Source organism: Melospiza georgiana, chromosome 5, assembly GCF_028018845.1.
Source record: "Melospiza georgiana isolate bMelGeo1 chromosome 5, bMelGeo1.pri, whole genome shotgun sequence".
In the NCBI taxonomy this organism is placed as follows: Eukaryota; Metazoa; Chordata; class Aves; order Passeriformes; family Passerellidae; genus Melospiza; species Melospiza georgiana.
Genome location: NC_080434.1, coordinates 67,700,915 through 67,721,157, shown reverse-complemented (window position 1 = coordinate 67,721,157; position 20,243 = coordinate 67,700,915). Strand labels below are relative to the sequence as shown.

The window sequence follows — 20,243 nt, the reverse complement described above, 5'->3', positions numbered from 1 at the left end:
AGCCAATTTATAACTTATTAGTAAAATACTATAAAACTCACAACTTACAAGAACTATAATATAAATAAAAATATTAAATATTCAAATCCAAACACAAAATACCATCTCTAACACTTTCAATCTCAACCTTAAGAGAAAAAAAATTTTTAAAAAATCACCAAGGGATGCCTGCAGTTCCAAGGGGTTTCCTGCAGGTTCAGGTTGATGTCAGAATGGAAAAGGAGTTGTGGGACTCCTCGATGTTCCAAGGCTGAGCTGGGACACACAACTGACAAATTTCCACCAAATCACCCCACAAAGAACCACCAGGTGAGACAGGACAGGAAAACTCCATTTTCTACATCAAAAATCAGACACTGAACAATTCTAGAGCCAAAGTGAGCAGCTGCTTCCACTTTGTCCCAAATCCAAGTCCTGGAATGTCTATCCCGTGTCCCCTGCAGGAGCAGCCTGTGCTCACCCCATAGCCCCAGCAAGGGGAAGAAGATGGAAAAACCTCTCAGGAAGGAAAAATCTGCAGTGTCTCCTCATAAACCTGGGATTAATGCAGGAGAAAGGACAAAGGGACACCAGCTGTGCTCCCCAAATCCATTCCAGGTTGCTGCAGGAGGATAATTAAATACATAATGGAGGGATGGTCTTGGAGGAGGTGAATGAGGTGAGCTCTGGGGAGATGGTTGAACCCTCCTTCAATCCCCATTCCCTTGGGAATGCAACAGAAGGGTTCAGGTGCAGGAATTCCATCCCAAACTTCATCCACGGGTGTCCAGGGATGAGATGACTGAGGTGTCCCTGCTCCATTTCCATCCCACCACGTGTTCTCAACACCCATTCCCTTGGGAATTCAACGGAAGTGTCCAGGAGTGGGAATTCCATCCCAAACTTCAACCTGGAGGCGTCTGTCCAGGGATGAGGTGACTGAGGTGCCCCTGCTTCATTTCCATCCCACCACGAGTTCCCTGCCTGCCTCAACACCCATTCCCTTGGGAGTTACACAGAAGTGCCCAGGAGTGGGAATTCCATCCCAAACCTCAGCCATGAACACAGCCTGGAGGTGTGTCCAGAGATGAGGTGACCAAGGTATCCCTGCTTCATCTTCATCCCACCACGAGTTCCTTGCTTGCCTCAACCTCCATTCCCTTGGGAATTCAACAGAAGTATCCAGGAGTGAGTATTCCATCCCAAACTTCAGCCACAGGTATCCAGGGACTAGGTGACCGAGGTGACCCTGCTCCATCCCACCATGTGTTCCCTGTCTGCTTCAACCCCCATTCCTTTGGAAATTTAACAGAAGTGTCCAGGAATGGGAATTACATACATCCCAAACTTCAGCCATGGACACAACCTGAAGGTGCCCAGGGATGAGGTGTCCAAGATGTCCCTGCTCCATTTCCATCCCACCACACGTTCCCTGCCTGTAGGGATGGTGGGACAGGGTTGGAGCTCCACGGGGCTTTGCAAGCCCAGGTGGGACCAGGGGATGTTTCTGAGGTTTCCCTGCTCCTGGAGCCTGTCCAGCCTGGAAAAACCTGGCCTTTCTCACCCTCCATCCCCTCTGGAGCAAACTCATCCAACAGCACCTTCTGGAAGCCCTCCAGCTCCCATCAGAGCCAGACACATTAGCCTCACCTTGAGAGGCAGAATCCCGGCCCTGGCTGCCGACATTTCCCTCAGAATCACAAAAAGCAGCAAAAAGCATCTCCAAAGGCCACAGTGCTCTGTACTGGAGCCCAGGAAATGTGGAAGGCATTAAAGGCTCACTTTCCCTGAGCAGAGAGGGAACATGGACCTATAAACAACGCCTTGGAGGCATTTCAGCAGCTCCATCTACACGGGGGCCTTTTTTTTATGATGATTTTTTAAGTCAATCAGAAATCAGCCGGGCCAGGAAGCCGTAAATTCAGCTTAAAAGGGAGAAAAGCAAATAAAAGCTTGGAGGGAATGGGGAGGGGGGGAAAATGGGAATCACTGAAGGCTTCCAAAGCCTTGTTTGTCTGTGATAAAGCTCAGCTGTACACAAGCTGTCCCTCATGGGGACATTTCCCTGCAGTGGCACCATGGCGAGCGGCGAGCAAGGGGGTCTGTCAACATTTTATCAGCAGCAACTGTTCCCAGGGCTTTTTATGAGGCACAAAAAGCTCCTTTTCCTCATGGCTGCTCGGGATGGGGAGGCTCTGATTCAGAGCAAGTCGTTGGGATTTAAAAAACCACATCACACAGAGAGTGAGGTTTGGTACAGGGGAGGGGAAGGGGAGAGGAGGTGGCACCCAAAATGTGGAGTTCTGAGGGGAAAATGCCCCTCAAAAAGCTCTTGGAGGTATAGGAAACAAACTGGGGAGTCCCAGCACGGATATTAAGGCTTCATAAGGCAAGAAGCGATAAAATGAGAGAAATAATTCAATGAGCCAACTCATCCTGTCTTTATTTCTATATAAAATAAAAGCACAGGGTAAAATTAAGCCTTAAAGGCTCCAAGGTGGGCAGAGCTCTGCAGAGAAAATCCCTGGAGAGCAAGAGGAGAAGAGGAAGTTGGGATTCATGGAATAAAGACAGAAGGTGCCTGCAGGGGTGTCCAGCCCTTGGCCACAATCCCACAGGAACTGCAGGACTGAGCCCCAGAGCCTGGGGACACCTGGGAGCACTCCCAGAGCCCAGAGGTTTCCATAAACCAGGGAAGAGCCACGTGCAGCCTCCATAAATCCCATCATCCCTCCCTGGGGGATGGAATTTCATTGTCCCTGCTGGTGGAAGAGCTAATCCAAGTCTCCCTGGCTGGGATTTACCCACATTCCAGGACCATGATCCCACAGAGGGACCTCCCCTACCAAGGCCCTGCACACAAAGCTCAGGGCATGGACAGGAGACCTCAGCATCTTCAATCTTCATTCCTGCCATGAGTCCTTCACTCCTGCCAGGATGGAATTCCCAGATCAGCTGTGGCTGCCCCTGGATCCCCAGGAATGTCCCAGACCAGGTTGGACATTGGGGTTTGGAGCACCTGGGACAGTGGGAGGTGTCCCTGCCCATGGATGGGGTGGCACTGGATAATTACACCAAAAAGTCCACATTATGACACATAAATAATTAGTTATTAAGTTAAAAATAAGAATAATGTATGCATGATTTCTTAATTAGATCGTTTTTCCTTAAAAGATGTTATCAAAATAAATACCGGGACATTTTATCACTTATTAGTAAAATACTGTAAAACTCACAACCTACAAGACTATCGTAGAAATAAAAAATATTAAATATTCAAATCCAAACAAAAAATGCCATCTCAAACACTTTCAATCCCAACCCCAATAGAAAAAAAAAAAATTAAAAAATCACCAAGGGATTCCTGCAGTTCCAAGGGGTTTCCTGCAGGTTCAGGTTGGTGCCAGGATGGAAAAGGAGCTCAGCACTTCACAGGGTCTGGTCAGGACGAGGAAAATCCCACAATCCCAGAGGTTGGGAAAACTCTCCAAGGTCATCAAGTCTAACCTGTCCCATCCCTGCTCTGCATGTTCCAAGGCTGAGCTGGGACTCACAAATTCCCACCAAATCACCCCACAAAAAACCATCAGGGGTGGGAATGGGTGGGATTTAGGGTCCCTTCCACCCAAAGCATTCCAGGCTTCTGTGAAACCACCACATCCCAAGGAGCCCATGGAACAGGGCTGGCATCTGTGGGACAAGGATGGCACTGCCCAGGCAGGGCAGGGGGACACCTGTGATGAGGGGCTGGATCACCCCAGAGGAAAAGGCTCCCAAAAGATCCCTCAGTCCCCACAGGGGGCCACCAGGAAGATGCAGGAACAATACACAACTGGTTCTTACTGAAAGACCCCAGAGGTTCTGCAGCCTCATCCATGGAGGTTTCCAAGGTAAAACCCTGAGAAACGCCTGGCCTAAAAGTGTGAACAGGAGCTTAAATGAGACCTCCCCTGGCTGTGCCCTACAAACCAAACCCTCTGTTCCCCGAGGATCCTCCAGGCTGAAGTTCCAGCACAACAAATGGGGCTGAGCAGCCCCACGGAGGGTGGGTTCTGCGCAGTCATGGAATGGTTTGGGTTAAAGGGACCCTAAATCCCACCCAGTGCCACCATCCATGGACAGGGACACTTCCCACTATCCCAGGTGGATCCAAGCCCCAATGTCCAACCTGGCCTTGGGCACTGCCAGGGATCCAGGGGCAGCCACAGCAAATCTGGGAATTCCAGCCCAGCCAGGAATTCCGTGCCAAGATCCCAGCCCAATCTCCCCTTTCCCAGTGGGAGTCATTCCCTGGCTCCTGTCCCTGCAGGCCTTGTCCCCAGTCCCTCTCCAGCTCTCCTGGAGCCCGTCAGGGACTCTGAGGATTCCCTGGAATTTTCCCTTCTCCAGGGGAACATTCCCAGCTCTCCCAGCCTGGCTCCAGCTCTGGAAGCATTTCCATCACCTCTGGGCTCTCTGCAGCAGCTCCACTTTGCATTTTTCATTCCAGGCCATGAGATGCCTCCCAACAGTCCCATGGAGGGTTCAAGGCTGCTCCAACCTTCCAGGTGTGTGTCCAACTCCTGAATCCCAAGGAACAGCGCCTTTCCCTGTTCCCTCCTTTCCCTTTTCCCAGCCAGTTCTCCCCTGGGAGCAGCCCAGGTGTGCATCACTGGCCCCACACGAGCTCCCTCCCCAGAGCAGAGCTGCAGTAGCTGCAAACACCAACTCCTGCAGCTGCACCAACAGCCCCACTCCCCAATAACCCCTGAAAGGGGACAAAAACCCCAATTTACAGGGCCAGTGCCCCTCTGTAAAACAGCCAGGCAGGCACAGGTGGCTGATAAAAGTGCACTTTAACAGCCACACTTGCAAAAGAAATTTTTAAGAGCGAGCAAAGCTCGCAGCCTTTTAATTGCATGTCAAACTCTGGGCTCTGAGACCCAAACCAGATTCCTGCAGCCTGTGCCAAGTGCTTCCAGATATTCCATGTCTGGAGCAGCTCCCCTGGCTACCAAGGGGTTAAACCTCAGCCTCTGAGGCCAGGGAGGCTTGAAGGCAATGCCACCAACCCTGAAGGAAAGCAGAGAACGTTCCTGCCAGCTTTGTTCCAAATAAAAAACGTTATTAAAAACAGCCCCGGCCACTGTTAACAGGAACGGCCCGACAAGGAGACGTTTACAAAGCAGCTGAACTTGTAAATAAATGGAATTAATCCCCAGCAAATTCCTTTGATCCACAGGACACGAATTCCCTTTCCCTGCAGAGCTGCTCATTAATAGCTCCATGTTCCACTTGTGTCACCCGCCAGCGAGCCCGAAGGAAAATGCTTCAAGTTCGAGAGATCTCCAGCTTCTCCTCTGCCAAGGGATTTCTGGGCACAAAAATTAGTCACAAAGAGATCTCCAGGTTCTCCTGTGCCACTGCATTTCTGGGCACAAAAATTAGTCACAAAGAGATCTCTGGGTTCTCCTGTGCCACTGCATTTCTGGGCACAAAAATGAGTCACAAAGAGATCTCCAGGTTCTCCTGTGCCACTGCATTTCTAGTCACAGATCTACAGTTTTTCCTCTGCCAAGGGATTCCTGGTCATGGAGAGACCTCCAGGCCCTCCTGTGCCAAGGGATTTCTGGTCACAAAAATGAGTCACAAAGAGATCTCCGGGTTCCCCAGTGCCAGTAGACTTCTAGTGATGGAGAGATCTTCAGGTCTTCCTCTGTCAGTGTATTTCTGGTCACAAAGGGTTAGGGTCACAAAGAGATCTCCAGTTCTCCTGTGCCAAGAAATTTCTGATCACAAAAATGAGTCACAAAGAGATCTCCAGGTTTTCCAGTGCCAGTGCATTTCTGGTCACAAAAACATCTTGAGGCCCTCCTTTGCCAGTGCATTTCTGGTCACAAAGAGATTGCCAGATCCTCCTCTGCCTGTGGATTTCTGGCCTCAAAGAGATCTCCAGGTTCTCCTGTGCCAGTGCACTTCTGGCCACAAAGAGATCTCCAATTTTTACTGTGCCAGTGCATTTCTCGTCTCAAAAACATCTCCAGGATCTCCAGTGCCAGTGGATTTTTGGTCACAAAAATGAGTCACAAAGAGATCTCTGGGTTCTCTTCCACCAGTGGATTTCTGGTCATGGAGAGATCTCCAGGTTCCTCTCTGCCAAGGAATTTCCGGTCATAAAGAGATCTCCAGCTCCTCCTGTGCCAGTGCATTTCTGGTCATGGAGACATCTCCAGCTCCTCCTGTGCCAAGGAATTTCTGGTCACAAAGAGATCTCCAGGTTCGACTCTGCCAGTGGATTTCTGGGCACAAAGAGATCTCCAGCGCATTTCTGGTCACAAAAAATCCCCAGGGTCTCCTATGCCAAGGGATTTCTAGGAAGCCCCAGGAGAGGCTGATGAGCAGCAGCAGCAGCAGGAAGAGGGCACTGAGGGAATTCCTCACTCAGAGGCAGGTGAGACCCTGGGAAGGATTCCCAGAGCAGCTGTGGCTGCTCCATTCCTGGAGGCGTCCCAGGCCAGGCTGAAGCACTCTGGGACAGTGGAAGGTGACCTTGCCCATGGAATGGGATGGCCTTGAAGGCCCCTTGCACCCCAAAGCACATCAGGATTCTGGGATTCCTCTCAGCAGGGTGCTCACAGGTATTCATGTGAAATATTCAACATTCCCCAGGTCCCAGCCACCCGACATTTCAGACACAGACCAAAGGCAGTGTCCTCAGAGCTCCCTGGAGCATCTGGAGATTGGGATGTGCCCTTGGCATCACGAGGCACTGCAGGGCCAGGGTTGTCCTGTATCGCAGACATCTTTTTATGAAAAATCCTTTCCTTAAGATTTTTTCTTCCTGAGAAACTGAGAGGCTTCAGGAACAAAATGTAAGCAATGATTATCTGCTGCTGTGGAATGCAACAGGTGCATCTGTGATTGGTCTCATGTGGTTGTTTTTAATTAATGGCCAACCACAGCAGAGCTAGCTCAGACAGTCAGCAGCAGCTGCCTTTGTTATCATTCTTCTCTTTTCTATTCTTAGCTTAGCCAGCCTTCTGAGATGAAACCTTTCCTTCTATTCCTTTTAGTATAGTTTTAATGTAATGCATATCATAAAATAATAAATCAGCCTTCTGAACATGGAGTCAACATTCTCATCTCTTCCCTCACCTGAAAACCACTGTGAACACCATCACAATCCTGCAGGAACTCAGCCCCAGGGATCCCAACCAGGCATCCCCAGGAGCAGCCCTGAGCCAGCCCTGGGGGCTCTGCAAACCCCAACACACTCAAACGTCTCCCCAGCCCACCCCCTGCATTCCTGGGGCATCTCTGGAATCATGGAGAGCCCAGGGAGGAGACACCAGGAGAGCCCAGCTGATCCCAGTCTAGGCTGGGCCTAAATTCCAGAATAATTCTGTTGTCTTTCTCCTTCTCCGCACTGAGGTGGAAAGGGAGGGATGAAGACACAGCACCAAAGAACTCAGCCAGCACTGGGTGCACAGAGAGGTGACCGGGCCACCTTCTGCTGGGATTCAGCCCCAAATCCCAGGAGAGGAACCAGCCCTGGCTGCAGGACAGGAACACATCCGCCACATCCATGTCTGGGCAGGGTTCTCTACTCAGGACCCAAGGAACCAAGCCACAGAGGTGGGAAGTTGATCCAGCTTTTCCCCGTGCTGTCACACCCCCCCAGCACCAGCTCCCAGTGAGGGTGACAAGGCAGAGACGGATTTTCCAAGTTTTAATGAAATGAGGATGGAAAGGAACAACAGAGGCAGCAAAGAGGCAAAGCAGAACAAAAGGAGAGGGAAAATCTAGTCCGGATTAAGTTGGAAATAGAGGGAAAAGTACTGGAAAAAGGAAGAATCCAGGAGATGTGAACCTCCATGGATGCATCAGCCAGTGGGAAAGGGGGTGCTGGCCCAGAGGGCAAATCAACAGGAGGGACAAATCATCAGAGCAATAATGATCATGGAATCATGGAATGGTCTGGATGGCAAAGGATATTCAAGATGATCCAGAGTCATCCTTGCCATAGGAACACCTCCCACTGTGCTGGGTGGATCCAACCCCAATGTCCAACCTGGCCTTGGACACTGCCAGGGATCCAGGGGCAGCCACAGCAAATCTGGGAATTCCAGCCCAGCCCCTGCCCACCCTCCCAGCCAGGAATCCCTCCCCAACACCCCATGGAAGGTTCCAATTCCCACAGCCCAGCTCACAGAACCCCAAAGCAGCTCAGAGCCAAGAACTGCTCCTCTCCAGAATTGTCCTTCCTTTGCTTAATCCAGGGCTTTCCACAGCCTTTGGGGATGTTCTGCTGAAGGAGAAGCCACAACTGAGACACCCAGAGCTGTGTCCCCAGCAGGATCCCAAGGACAAGGCGCTGGGGATGTGACAATCCCAGGAAACCCCAAACACTCAGCACTGGGAACTCTGATCCCCAGTGCCAGGCAGGAACAGCTTCCCAAGGGCTTCCCAACTCCTCTGGGAACCTGAAAACATGGAAAATCTCAACCCTGGAGCAGGAGCTGCTCCAAGAGGAGAGCTCTGCTTGTTTTTAACAGGCACACCAAGGGAAAGCTGGCACAGAGGGGATGGAGATCACCCGGGGAAGCAGCACAAATGGGATTTTACCTGCTTGGGGAAGCAGCACAAATGGGATTCTACCTGCCCAGGGAAGCAGCACAAATCCCTGAGCCTCTGCATTCAGGGAGGAGGTGAAGCACCAACACCTGCAGGCACTTCCTGCTCCTCTCTCTCTACACACAGGAGTAGTTTCTGCCCCAAACCTTCCCCCTCACCCATCCCAGCATCAGACACAGTCAATACCCCCAGACAGCTGCATGCCACAGCTTTTCCTCTTCCTTTTCCCATGATCTGGCTTTAGTTTTTCCCTACAAACACTTCCTAAACTCTTCCCAAGTCTGTCTGAGGCATGGGAAGGCTCCGTGTCCTCTGCTCCTGCTGCAGCACACCTGGAATGCCAGGGAAAATCCCTCCAGTCCAGCAGGATCATCTCCAACAGGATGTTCCCATCATCCCTATCCTTTTTCTGAATGTTTTTTTTTTTTCTAATTCCTGAGTTTTGTAAGACCTGAGATGCCCAGAGGATGTTTCTGTGGGGGGTGTTTGGAACAGCAGGAATGGGAACACAGCAGGACCCGCATTTCCCTCCCAAACCTGCAAAGGAAATGGGGCAATCCCCATCCCCCGGGGATTCAACATCCCTGTGGATGTGGCACTTGGGGACATGGGGCAGTGCTGGGCTCAGATCTCACAGGGTTCTCCAACCTAAACAACCCCACCATCCCAAGGCACAGGTGAGCTTGGCCCAGGTCAACACCCACCACCAAAAAGCAGAGATTTTAAAGGAAAACCTCAAATCCCACCTCGCTGAATATACAGGACCCGGGAATGTCCCTGGTGGTGCTGGAGCTCCTTCTACCCTGCTGCATCCCAGCCTTTCCCAGCTTCCTGAGGAACCAAAAGTGAGGAACAGCAGATGGAAACTCCAAATCGAAGCCACCAGGGTGTCCCAGCCATCTCCTCCCTGTCCCATTCCCAAAAACCAGCAAAAGGGAACAAAGCAGTTCCTCCTGGCCTGGAGGAACTGAAGGACATTTTCCCTGAAACGAAAGCTGTTCTAAATTTGCCATAGATGGGAATTGGAAGAATATGTGGAGAGGTTTGAATGACCTGAGCCTGACGGCAGAACTTGGGGGTTTTGCAAAAAGCCTTGGAGGGAAGGGAAGCCTTGGGTTGCTGCAGGATCCCCTCGGTGGTGCTGCAGCACCTGGCTGCAATTTGGCCCAGAGTGTCATGGGAAGGGCAGGCAGCTTGGCACCATTCCTGAAAAATGGAGCTACCGTTCCCTGAAAAATGAATGAGTATTCCCTGAAAATGGAGCCACCATTCCCTGAAAATGGAACCACTATCCCTCAAAAAAATGGAGCCACCAATCCCTGAAAAATGAACGAGTAATCCCTGAAAAATGAACTACCATTCCCTTAAAAAGGCATCACTATTCCCTGAAAATGGAGCCACCACTCCCTAAGAGATGAACTACCATTCCCTGAAAATGGAGCTACTATTCCCTGAAAACCAAACCACCAGCCCCTGAAAATGGAGCCACCATCACAGCACATGTCCCAGCTGAGACGGCCACAACACACAGAGTATCACCACATAATTTCGGAAGGCTTCAACCCACACACAGTAACACTCACCCCACCAGAAGGCTTCAGGGGTCTGCCCGCACACAGTAATATCATTTCGCTTCAGAAGGCTTCAGGTATCTGCCCTTCTTGTCCTCCAGCCCAGCCTTCATCCCCCCATGCTGACACATCACACCTGTGTGCCCTGTGTGGTTGCCCAGCACACCTGGGCCCTCCGTGGCTCATGGCTGTCAGTGCTGCTCACCTGCTTCCCACAGCTGTGCCCAGTTAGGGATGATTGGGGGCCACGGCCCCACCACCATAAACTGTGTGCCTGCAAACCACCACACCCTGACAATGGAACCACCACACCCTGACAATGGAGGCCCCATTCCATGAGAACTGAGCCAGCATTCCCTGAAAACTGAACCACCATTCCCTGACAACTGAATTACCATTACCTGACAACTGAGCTACCATTCCCTGAAAACCAAACCAGCATTCCCTGAGAACTCAGCCATCATTCCCTGAAAACCAAACCAGCATTCCCTGAACATTAAATCACCATTCCCTGAGAAAAGAACCACCATTCCTTGACAATGGAACCACCATCACCTGAAAACCAAACCACTGCTTCCTGAAAACTGAATCACTGCTCCCAGAAAAGCAAAGCATCATTCCCTGAGAACTGACTCACCATTCCCCAAAACCAGAACCACCATTCCCTGACAATGGAGCCACCATTCCCTAAAAACTGAGCCACCATTTTCTGGTATGGAAAACATGGAAAACAGCATTGGAAAACACATGGAAAACAGAACTGCCATTACCTGAAAACTGAGTTGACATTCCCTGAAAACCAAACCACTGTCCCCTGAAAAGCAAACCACCACTCCCTGAGAACTGAACCACCATTCCCCAAAAACAGAACCAGTATTCTCTGGAAACAGAGCCACCATTCCCTGAAAATGGAGCCTCCATTGCCTGAAAACAGAACTGCCATTCCCTGAAAACAGAACCAGCATTCCCTGACAACAAAACAACCATTCCCTGAAAACAGAACTGCCATTCCTTGAAAACGGAATCACCATTCCCTGAAAACTGACCCACCATTACCTGAAAATCAAACCACTGCTCCCTGAAAACCAAATCACCATTCCCTGAAAAGCAAAGCATCATTCCCTGAGAACTGACTCACCATTCCCACAAAACAGAACCACCATTCCCTGAAAATGGAGCCACCATTCCATGAGAACGGAGCCACCATTCCCTGACAATGGAACCACTGCACCTCAGCTGGCACAAGCCCAGCCCTCAGCACGGACCCATTTCCATCTCACTCCAGCCCCAGGGTGAATTCCCTGAGGATCAGAGCCCTTCCCTTCCTGGGGTGACTCCCAGCCCAGGGCAGGAAGGACAGGACAAAGCTCCCAGGAATTCCATGGCAGTGACATTCCTAAAAGGGGATTTGGTCCAGCTGGCACCCTGTGCACGAGGTTTCAGGTCCCTCATTTGCAGGAAGGATCTGGTTTTGCTCACCTGGACCAAAAGCCAAAATCCGGGGTCAGGGGCAGTTTGGGGCGGGTGTGGCACTCAGAGTTCGGGTGTCCAGCTGTGACCTTGGCACAGCATTGGGATTTTGCCACATTCACCAAATGTTTGGCAGCTCCAGGTGAGGACCTGGAGACTCTGAGCACCCTGGCACAGCCCTTGGCATGGGAATGGGGTGGGATTTAAGGTCCATTCCCACCCAGACCATTCCATCTCCACGTCTGTGGGACACCAGGAATGCTCCCAAAACCTCCTGAGATTCCTCCCCATGTCCAGAGTCCCAGGGCAGGAGCAGTGCCCAGCTGAAGAGCACAGAGACATCAAACCCCTCCCCATCACCAAAACCACCCCTGGAATTTTTAAGAGGAGAAATCTGGGAAACCCCAGTCCATTTAAAAGGTTTATGAGCAGCCATATTTTTATTCTTTTTATTGAATTAATCACCCTGGGCAGCAGCATCCTGGTGGGAGCCATTCCCAGAGATTTCTGAGGTGATTCCATCACCTCTCCTGGCAGGGTCGTGCTGCCCAGAGCCCTGAGCTCCTCCACATAAAACCAGGCAGAAATTGAGTTTATTGTGGGGTCACTCTGAGCTGCCTCAGCCTCACGGGATCCTGGTGCTCCTGGAGCAACTTCCCAGTCTGGAAATAAAAACCAGAGCAGGAAAAATCACAGTGCCCAACCCAGAAATCACAGTCCAGGCTGAGTGAAAGGAGGTTCAGGGCTCCTCTTTCCCAGCTGAAATCCCAAAAACACAACAGCCATTCCTGATGGCTCTAAGGAAGGAGCAAGGAATGCTCCTGCCTCCACCGGCACTATGCCTAATTATTAATGATTAATTATTAATTCTGTCTCAGGGGCTCGAAGAGGTCCAAGGCCAGGCTGGACTTGCTCTGAAGGACGCTGGGATGTGGAAGTTGTCTCTGCTCACAGAAAAAGTTTGGGACTGGATGATCTTTAAGGCTCCTCCCAACCCAAACCATTCCATGATTGGAAGATTAAGGATTTATTTCTAACATCTCTGGATTTCAAGACTTTTTAAAAGTCTAAAAGGCAAGCACACAAACAGCTGGGCCAGCACATGCTTTCCCTGTAGTTAAACTTGGATTTTCTGGTGCCAGGGAATTTTCCAGTCATGCCCAGGGAATGTGGATCCACTGCTGGGATCCCCCAGGCCCCACGGCCCTTCCTCACCCAGATGCTGAAATAAAAAAGGCCATGATTTAGCAGTTTCATTTCTGAGGTCATAAAAGGAATTCAGAGGGATGCCCATTTATTAATAAACTTCCTATGGAGTATAAATTTTCAAGGCAGACTTAAAGGCACAGAATTCCTGTTAAATAAACAGCGAAACCTTCCCAGAACGCCAGGAAACGGGGAATAAAAAGCCCTTTTATGACAATAAGCACATTTGCACTGCAGCTCTGTGATGTGGGAGGGAGCAGAGGGGGAGCACGAGGAAGGGCAGAACCTGCTGAGATCCGCACAAAGCCCTCAGCACCTCCCCAGATGTGTCCTGCACTTCCAGACGCTCCCGCTCGCGTTTCCCATCCACGGCGCCGAGGGATCACATTCAACCTCAAGCTCCTGGCCTGACACTTCCCTCCAGGAGCCACTTCAAAAATCCTGCTCATTTCTCACATCATTCCCATCTCCTCCTGCTCCTTTTTCCTGCAGCTCCCATCCCATCCCATCCCATCCCATCCCACCCCACCCCTGGATGTCCCGGAGTGAGACCAGGGGGTGGCACACGGTGACAGAGCCCACAAGATGCCACCTCCTGCCTCTGGGGTTTCTCACACCGCATCTCCAGAGCCCAGAGAGTGAAGAAAACCCAGAAGTCCCAAACATCAAAGGTTGGGCTTGATGATCTTGGAGCCTTTGTCGGCCTGGATGGATCCGGGATGGTGACGGGAGCGGAGGCTCCGGCTCAGGGCAGACGCTCGGGGAGGTTTTGTCTCAAAAAGCTTCCAGATCAAACATCAGTGGCAAGGGATGGATCCCCTGCCCGGAGAGGGCTGCTCAACACTCTTAAAATAACACATTTCGGAGCCAAGGCTTAATGAAAAAAAATAGCAGGGGCTTCCAGAGCCGGCTGAGGTTTTCATCCGGCGCAAAACAACAAAAATCTCCTCCCCGTTTTCCTCGAGGAGGTTCTGCAAGAGGTTAACCAGAGGATGCTGAGGGCAGAGCCCAGCAGAATTCCCGCTGTTCATCCAGCTCCTCCTTGCCAGGAGGAAGGGGATGGCTGTGAACAGCCCCTAAATTCTGGCAGGGTTTAATTCAAACCCAGGCAGTGCCTCCTCTCCATCCGTTGTTCCTCCAGTGGGACACAGCATCCCCTGCGCTGTGGGAGCCTCTTCCCAAAATCCTGCAAGCCCAGCCCGTGGCTGCCCATGTCCCTTCCCATCTCTCCAGCCCCAAGGATGCATTTCCTCTCCTAAGACTTTAATATCCCCAGCAGACGAGCAGCAGGAGCCAAGATTAAAAAGGTCTCGTTCCTAAATTTGACTGGAAAATCAAATTCCTGCTTCCCAAACCTGCCCAGGAGCAGAAACCCCCATCCCATTATCCCCAGCCCACTGTGGAAATCCTCCCAGCCAGCAGAGCGACCTTTCCAAGGCTCTCCTACTGCATCCAAGCCTGGAAAACTCCCAATTTTTAATAACCAGCCTCATTTTGCCTTGTTAAGGCAAACCCCCAGAATGGGAGCAGGAAGTTCCGCTCTGGGGGTGCCTCTGGAAGTCCTGGGGCAGGATAAACCCCAGCCCTCACTGAGCAGGAGCTTCCAGAGGCTCTGGCTGAGCCCAGCCTTGGCATGGCCACAGCACAGATCTCAGCCAGGGCTCTGTGACCTCTGGAAAACACGGAATGTCACCCATTCAGGAGCAGTGACACCCAGCACAGGGACATTCCCTGCCTGGAAAAGGCACCAGGACCCAGCTGACCCCAGAAGGATTCCAGCAGTGCTGCCCAGTGTCAGCCAGAGCCCAGAAATGCCAGGGCTTATCAGGATAACTGGGATTATCAAGATAACTAGGGTTATCAGGATAATTTGGGTAATCAGGGTAACCTGGAACATGATCCAAAGTACCTTTTCGGAACATTGTTCCGGGCCAGCAAAAGGCCACCAGGCCGTGTCTGGAGACTGGGAAATGTCCCTGTGTCCCTTGGATCAACCTGTCCCAATTCATCCTGGATCAATGGTCCAAACTCCCCCTGGATCCAGCCTGTCCCTGTTAATCCTGGATCAGCCTGTCACAACTAATCCTAGATAACCTGTCCCAACTCCCCATGGATCAGCCTGTCCAAATTCATCCTGGATCAACCTTTCCAATTGCCTCTGGATCAACCTGTCCCAATTAATCCTGGATCAACCTGTCCCAATTCATCCTGGATCAATGGTCCAAACTCCCCCTGGATTCAGCCTGTCCCAATTAATCCTGGATCAGCCTGTCCCAATTAATCCTAGATAACCTGTCCCAACTCCCCATGGATCAGCCTGTCCAAATTCATCCTGGATCAACCTTTCCAATTGCCTCTGAATCAACCTGTCCCAATTAATCCTGGATCAACCTTTCCAATTGCCTCTGGATCAACCTGTCCCAATTAATCCTGGATCAACCTGTCCCAATTAATCCTGGATCAATGGTCCAAACTCCCCCTGGATCCAGCCTGTCCCTGTTAATCCTGGATCAGCCTGTCCAAATTCATCCTGGATCAACCTTTCCAATTGCTTCTGGATCAACCTGTCCCAGTTAATCCCAGATCAACCTGTCCAAACTCCCCCTGTCCAAACCCAGATCCCCGCCTACCCAAGCCCAGCTCTGCTGCTGCATCCCGGTGATTCCCACGAATAAACTGCTGCTTTTCCTGCCCTCTGGAAAGGCAGCACTGACACTTCTGGCTGTCCCCAGCCCTGATCCACGGCTTCCTTTAGGCTGGGTTGTTTTTGGCCCCTTACTCGCAGCAGCTCCATCCCCAGTGGCCTCCTCCACATGCCCGGCACATTCCAGCCTGGAGTGGGACAATAAAGGCCGGCCCGGATATCAGCACGTGTTAATGGGATGTAATTCAGGCCTGGAGCTCAGAGCCCTGTAAAAGAAACCCCACCAAAACCCAAACACACACGCAGGTTCACAGGGCCAAAGTCCAAGTGGAGTTCAAGTGTGTGCAGCTCCTTTCATCCGCTCCAGGCCCCGCCGTTAACAACAGGATCTGGATGGCGGCGAATTCCCCCGGAATTCAGGTAATAAAACTCAGATTGGGCTAAAACCCAGGAGGGAAGGAGAGCAGGGAGAGCTCCTCGTGTGAGACCCCGGGAATGCCTCCCTGGGTCCGTCCCAGGAGGGGCTGGGAGCTCCCGCGATCCCGGGAGCGCGGCCGCGGCTGCGAGCGCTGCCGCCAGATCCTCGTGATTATCACAAAATGAAATGTTCAGCCCTTGTCAGCGGCAGCCCCGCGTTTGTGATGTTACAAAAACCCCATTTCCTCTCCCGTTGTAGCCAGGCCTCCTCCGTTCCCGCTGGTGAAATCAAACAATTTTAAAGGAATTTATATGATCCTAATTTAAACCGAATGGACGGAGCTGCCAATCGCGGCTCCGTGGGCCTCCCGCCAGCTCCGCTCCTTTCCAGAGCTCTGAGCACATCCAGGGAGGGAAAACATCCATCCATCCGTCCATCCATCCATCCATCCATCCATCCTGGGGATACTGGGAGGGACACCCTTGTGGAGAGCATTTGGAGCAGACACCGGATAAATCAAGCTGCACAGCACTGCATGCGTGCCTCATAACAGCAGGGACACGCTGCCTTGGATGTAAAGAAGTTTGCCAAGATGTACCCCAGGAAAAGGGATGTGAAGCAGGATGTTCTGAGGATGAGAAGAGAGGAAATGGGGCAAAATATTCTGCTGACACTTTTGCCAAGCTCCCTGCCCCTGCCCCTGAATTCCAGAAAAGCTGCAAAACCCTCCTGGAGGGCAAATCCAGAGCCTCTCCCAGCTCTGCTGGGATGAGATGAAATCCAAATATTCAGTGGGAGTGGGAAAGGCAATTCCTGATTTAAGGCACAGCCAGGGAGGTTCAGTTCATCAGCTCATCCTTCACAGACACAACCACTGGAAAAGGTGAGGGAGGCACCAGCCAAGTTTGGGCTGGATTTAAAATCAGTTTAGGACGCAAAATTCATGGAATTGCAGTGCACAAATTCTTGCTTTTTTATCCCAAAAAGTGGGGAATCAACACAATGTCTCCAGGTCAGCCAGTAGCACCAATTCCCTGGGCATAGAAGTGGAAAATACAAGTGAAAAGTAGAGTTATGGGGAGTTGTGATGCCTCAGGTTTGAGCTTTTCTATTTTCAGGTCCTGTGCTGCTTTAGTGTGTGGGTCTGAGCTCCATATGAGGGGATGCCAAGCTCTGTGCACAGAGCAGGGAGACAAAACAATTCCTGCTCCAGCTGGGCACCAAGGACAAATGATCCAAATCTCAGCCCAGGAGCACAAACACCATGGGCTGGAGAGAGAAAAACAAGCAGGGTGGGACTGCATGGGCTAAAGCTGGAATGGGACAATGAACTGCAAGGTGCAAATGGAGCAGAACTGATCACAGTGACAGATCCCCGGAGCGCTCGTGCATTTTGGGACCATTTTAGTTCATCTTGAGTTCATTTTGGGACCATTTTGGTACATTTTGGGTTCATTTTGTGACCATTTTGGTACATTTTGGGTTCATTTTGTGACCATTTTGGTACATCTTGGGTTCATTTTGGGACCATTTTGTCCATCTTGGGTTCGTTTTGTGACCATTTTGGTTCATCTTGGGTGCAGCCCTGGCTGGGCTCTTGTGCTGCCCAGGGTGGATCCATGGAGGAGATCCTTTTATAAATCCCTGCTTTAACTCTGTCCAGCCTCAGCTCTAGGGCAGCCTTCACAAGGCATCGGTTTCACCCCCAACTGCACCTCCCAGAGTGCCACAAAATCATGGAAAACTCTGGGAGAAGCCAAGGACACAATGGATCCTCACTTCTCAACAGCCTAAAACCCAGAATAAACTCCAGAATGAAATCCAAGATAACACTCCAGGAGCAACCAGGGAAGGAACAACCACTCCTCACCCAGCAACAAAATACTAAACTCATCCTAAAGCCTTGGCTTGGAGAAGCACACAACAAATGAACCTCCAACCTCTTCCCAAAAAATTGGGGACTCCCACCAAAAGCCCACAAATCCCACCTGTTTTGTGCTGGTCTTGCAGACCTTGTTTTCCACCAAATCCCACCTGTTCCATGGCAGCCTCACCTTCCTTCATTTCCACCAAATGCCCCCAAATCCCACCTGTTCCATGGCATTCTGATCCCAATCCCCCCAAATTCCCTCAGATCCCACCTGTTCCATGGCACTCTGATCCCAATCCCCCCAAATTCCCCCAGATGCCACCTGTTCCATGGCGCTCTGATCCCAAACACCCCCAAATCCCACCTGTTCCATGGCAGTCTGATCTCAAACTCCCCCAAATTCCCCCAAATCCCACCTGTTTCATGGCAGTCTCATTGTTCTCAATTCCCACCAAACTCCCCCAAATCCCACATTTCATAGCAGTCTCACCAATCTTGTTTCCCCCGAAATTCCCCCAAATCCCACCTGTTCCATGGCACTCTGATCCCAATTCCCCCCAAATCCCACCTGTTCCATGGCACTCTGATCTCAATTCCCCCAAATCCCACCTGTTTCATGGCAGTCTCACTGATCCTGATTCCTCGCAAACACCCCCAAATATCCCACCTCTTCCATGACACTCTGATCCCAATTCCCCCCAAATCCCACCTGTTCCATGGCACTCTGATCTCAATTCCCACCAAATTCCACCAAATCCCACCTGTTTCATAGCAGTCTCACTGATCCCAAATCCCCCCAAATTCCCCCAAATCCCACCTGTTTCATGGCAGTCTGATCCCAAATCCCACCTGTTCCATGGCACTCTGATCCCAATTCCCCCCAAATTCCCACCAAATCCCACCTGTTCCATGGCACTCTGATCCCAAATTCCCCCAAATCCCACCTGTTCCATGGCACTCTGATCCCAATTCCCCCCAAATCCCACCTGTTCCATGGCAGTCTGATCCCAAATTCCCCCCAAATCCCACCTGTTCCATGGCACTCTGATCCCAATTCCCCCCAAATTCCCCCAAATCCCACCTGTTCCATGGCACTCTGATCCCAATTCCCCCCAAATCCCACCTGTTCCATGGCAGTCTGATCCCAAATTCCCCCAAATCCCACCTATTCCATGACACTCTGATCCCAAATTCCCCCAAATCCCACCTGTTCCATGGCACTCTGATCCCAATTCCCCCAAATTCCCCCAAATCCCACCTGTTCCATGGCACTCTGATCCCAATTCTCCCCAAATTCCCCCAAATCCCACCTGTTCCATGGCACTCTGATCCCAATTCCCCCAAATCCCACCTGTTCCATGGCACTCTGATCCCAAATCCCACCTGTTCCATGGCACTCTGACCCCAAATCCCACCTGTTCCACGGCACTCTGATCCCAAATCCCACCTGTTCCATGGCACTCTGACCCCAAATCCCACCTGTTCCATGGCACTCTGATCCCAAATCCCACCTGTTCCATGGCACTCTGATCCCAATTCCCCCCAAATTCCCCCAAATCCCACCTGTTCCATGGCACTCTGACCCCAAATCCCACCTATTCCATGGCACTCTGATCCCAAATCCCACCTGTTTCATGGCGGTCTCTCCGATCTTGTCCGAGTGCTTGCGGATGCTCTCCAGGAAGTCCTTGAGGTCGGACATGGAGAGCTCCTTGATCTCCTCGCGCAGCCGCGGGATGTTGTCCACCATCACCTTGCAGAAGCGGTAGTGGCTCACCTGGGGCAGGAATGTGTGCTCCAGGTGCTCCAGGGTCTTCAGGGCCGGGTAGTGCCTGGGGGAGCAGGGAAAGGTCAGCAATGTCAACCTGGCTTTTTAAGATTTTCTAAGCCTTCTGATGTTGACTTCTTCTTCTAGTGAAACTTTCTCGCACACTTTCTGTAAATAACTCAATGTTAAGCATTCCTGTATGGAGGAGGAGAAAGTTGATGGACTGTTGGTTTGTCCAGTGGCATTGGAGAGGTGGCACTGTCACCCTCCAATCCACTGTCACTCTTGGAAAACTATAAATGTTGGAGTCAGAAAATAAACTTCCCTTTTTTCTCTGCCTTGAGAACAGTGGTGTGAGCTTGTGTTCTTTCGGGTCCTACAGCGACACAGGAACCCTGCTGGAACCCTGCTCTGGCGGAGCCCAGGGCTCAGGGAATGTTCCTCTGCCTGTCCTGAGATGTCCTCACCTTCAGGAGAACACTGCTTTAACCTTCCATGGAGAAAGCTTCCAAGATTTTGTGATGAACTGGAATCTACGAGTGTGTGAAATACAGTAATACAGTTTATCATAGGCTGAAAAACTGAATTTTTGGGTTTTTAGTATGGAGGTGTGTCGCAGACATCTTTTTATGAAAAATCCTTTCCTTAGGATTTTTCCTCCTGAGAAGCTGGGAGGCCTCAGGAACAGAATGTAAACAATTGTT

At 51.1% G+C, this 20,243-nt stretch overlaps 1 protein-coding gene across 4 annotated transcripts in view; it reads right to left on the bottom strand.

Annotated features, from left to right (window-relative positions):
- Positions 1–20,243, bottom strand: part of EXOC6B (exocyst complex component 6B) — a 296,115-nt gene that overhangs the window by 209,766 nt on the left and 66,106 nt on the right. For all 4 annotated transcript variants that reach the window (XM_058024491.1, XM_058024492.1, XM_058024489.1 and 1 more), the window contains exon 6: positions 19,399–19,603. In XM_058024491.1, the coding sequence (XP_057880474.1) occupies positions 19,399–19,603 (205 nt within the window). The remainder of the gene's footprint in view (positions 1–19,398; positions 19,604–20,243) is intronic.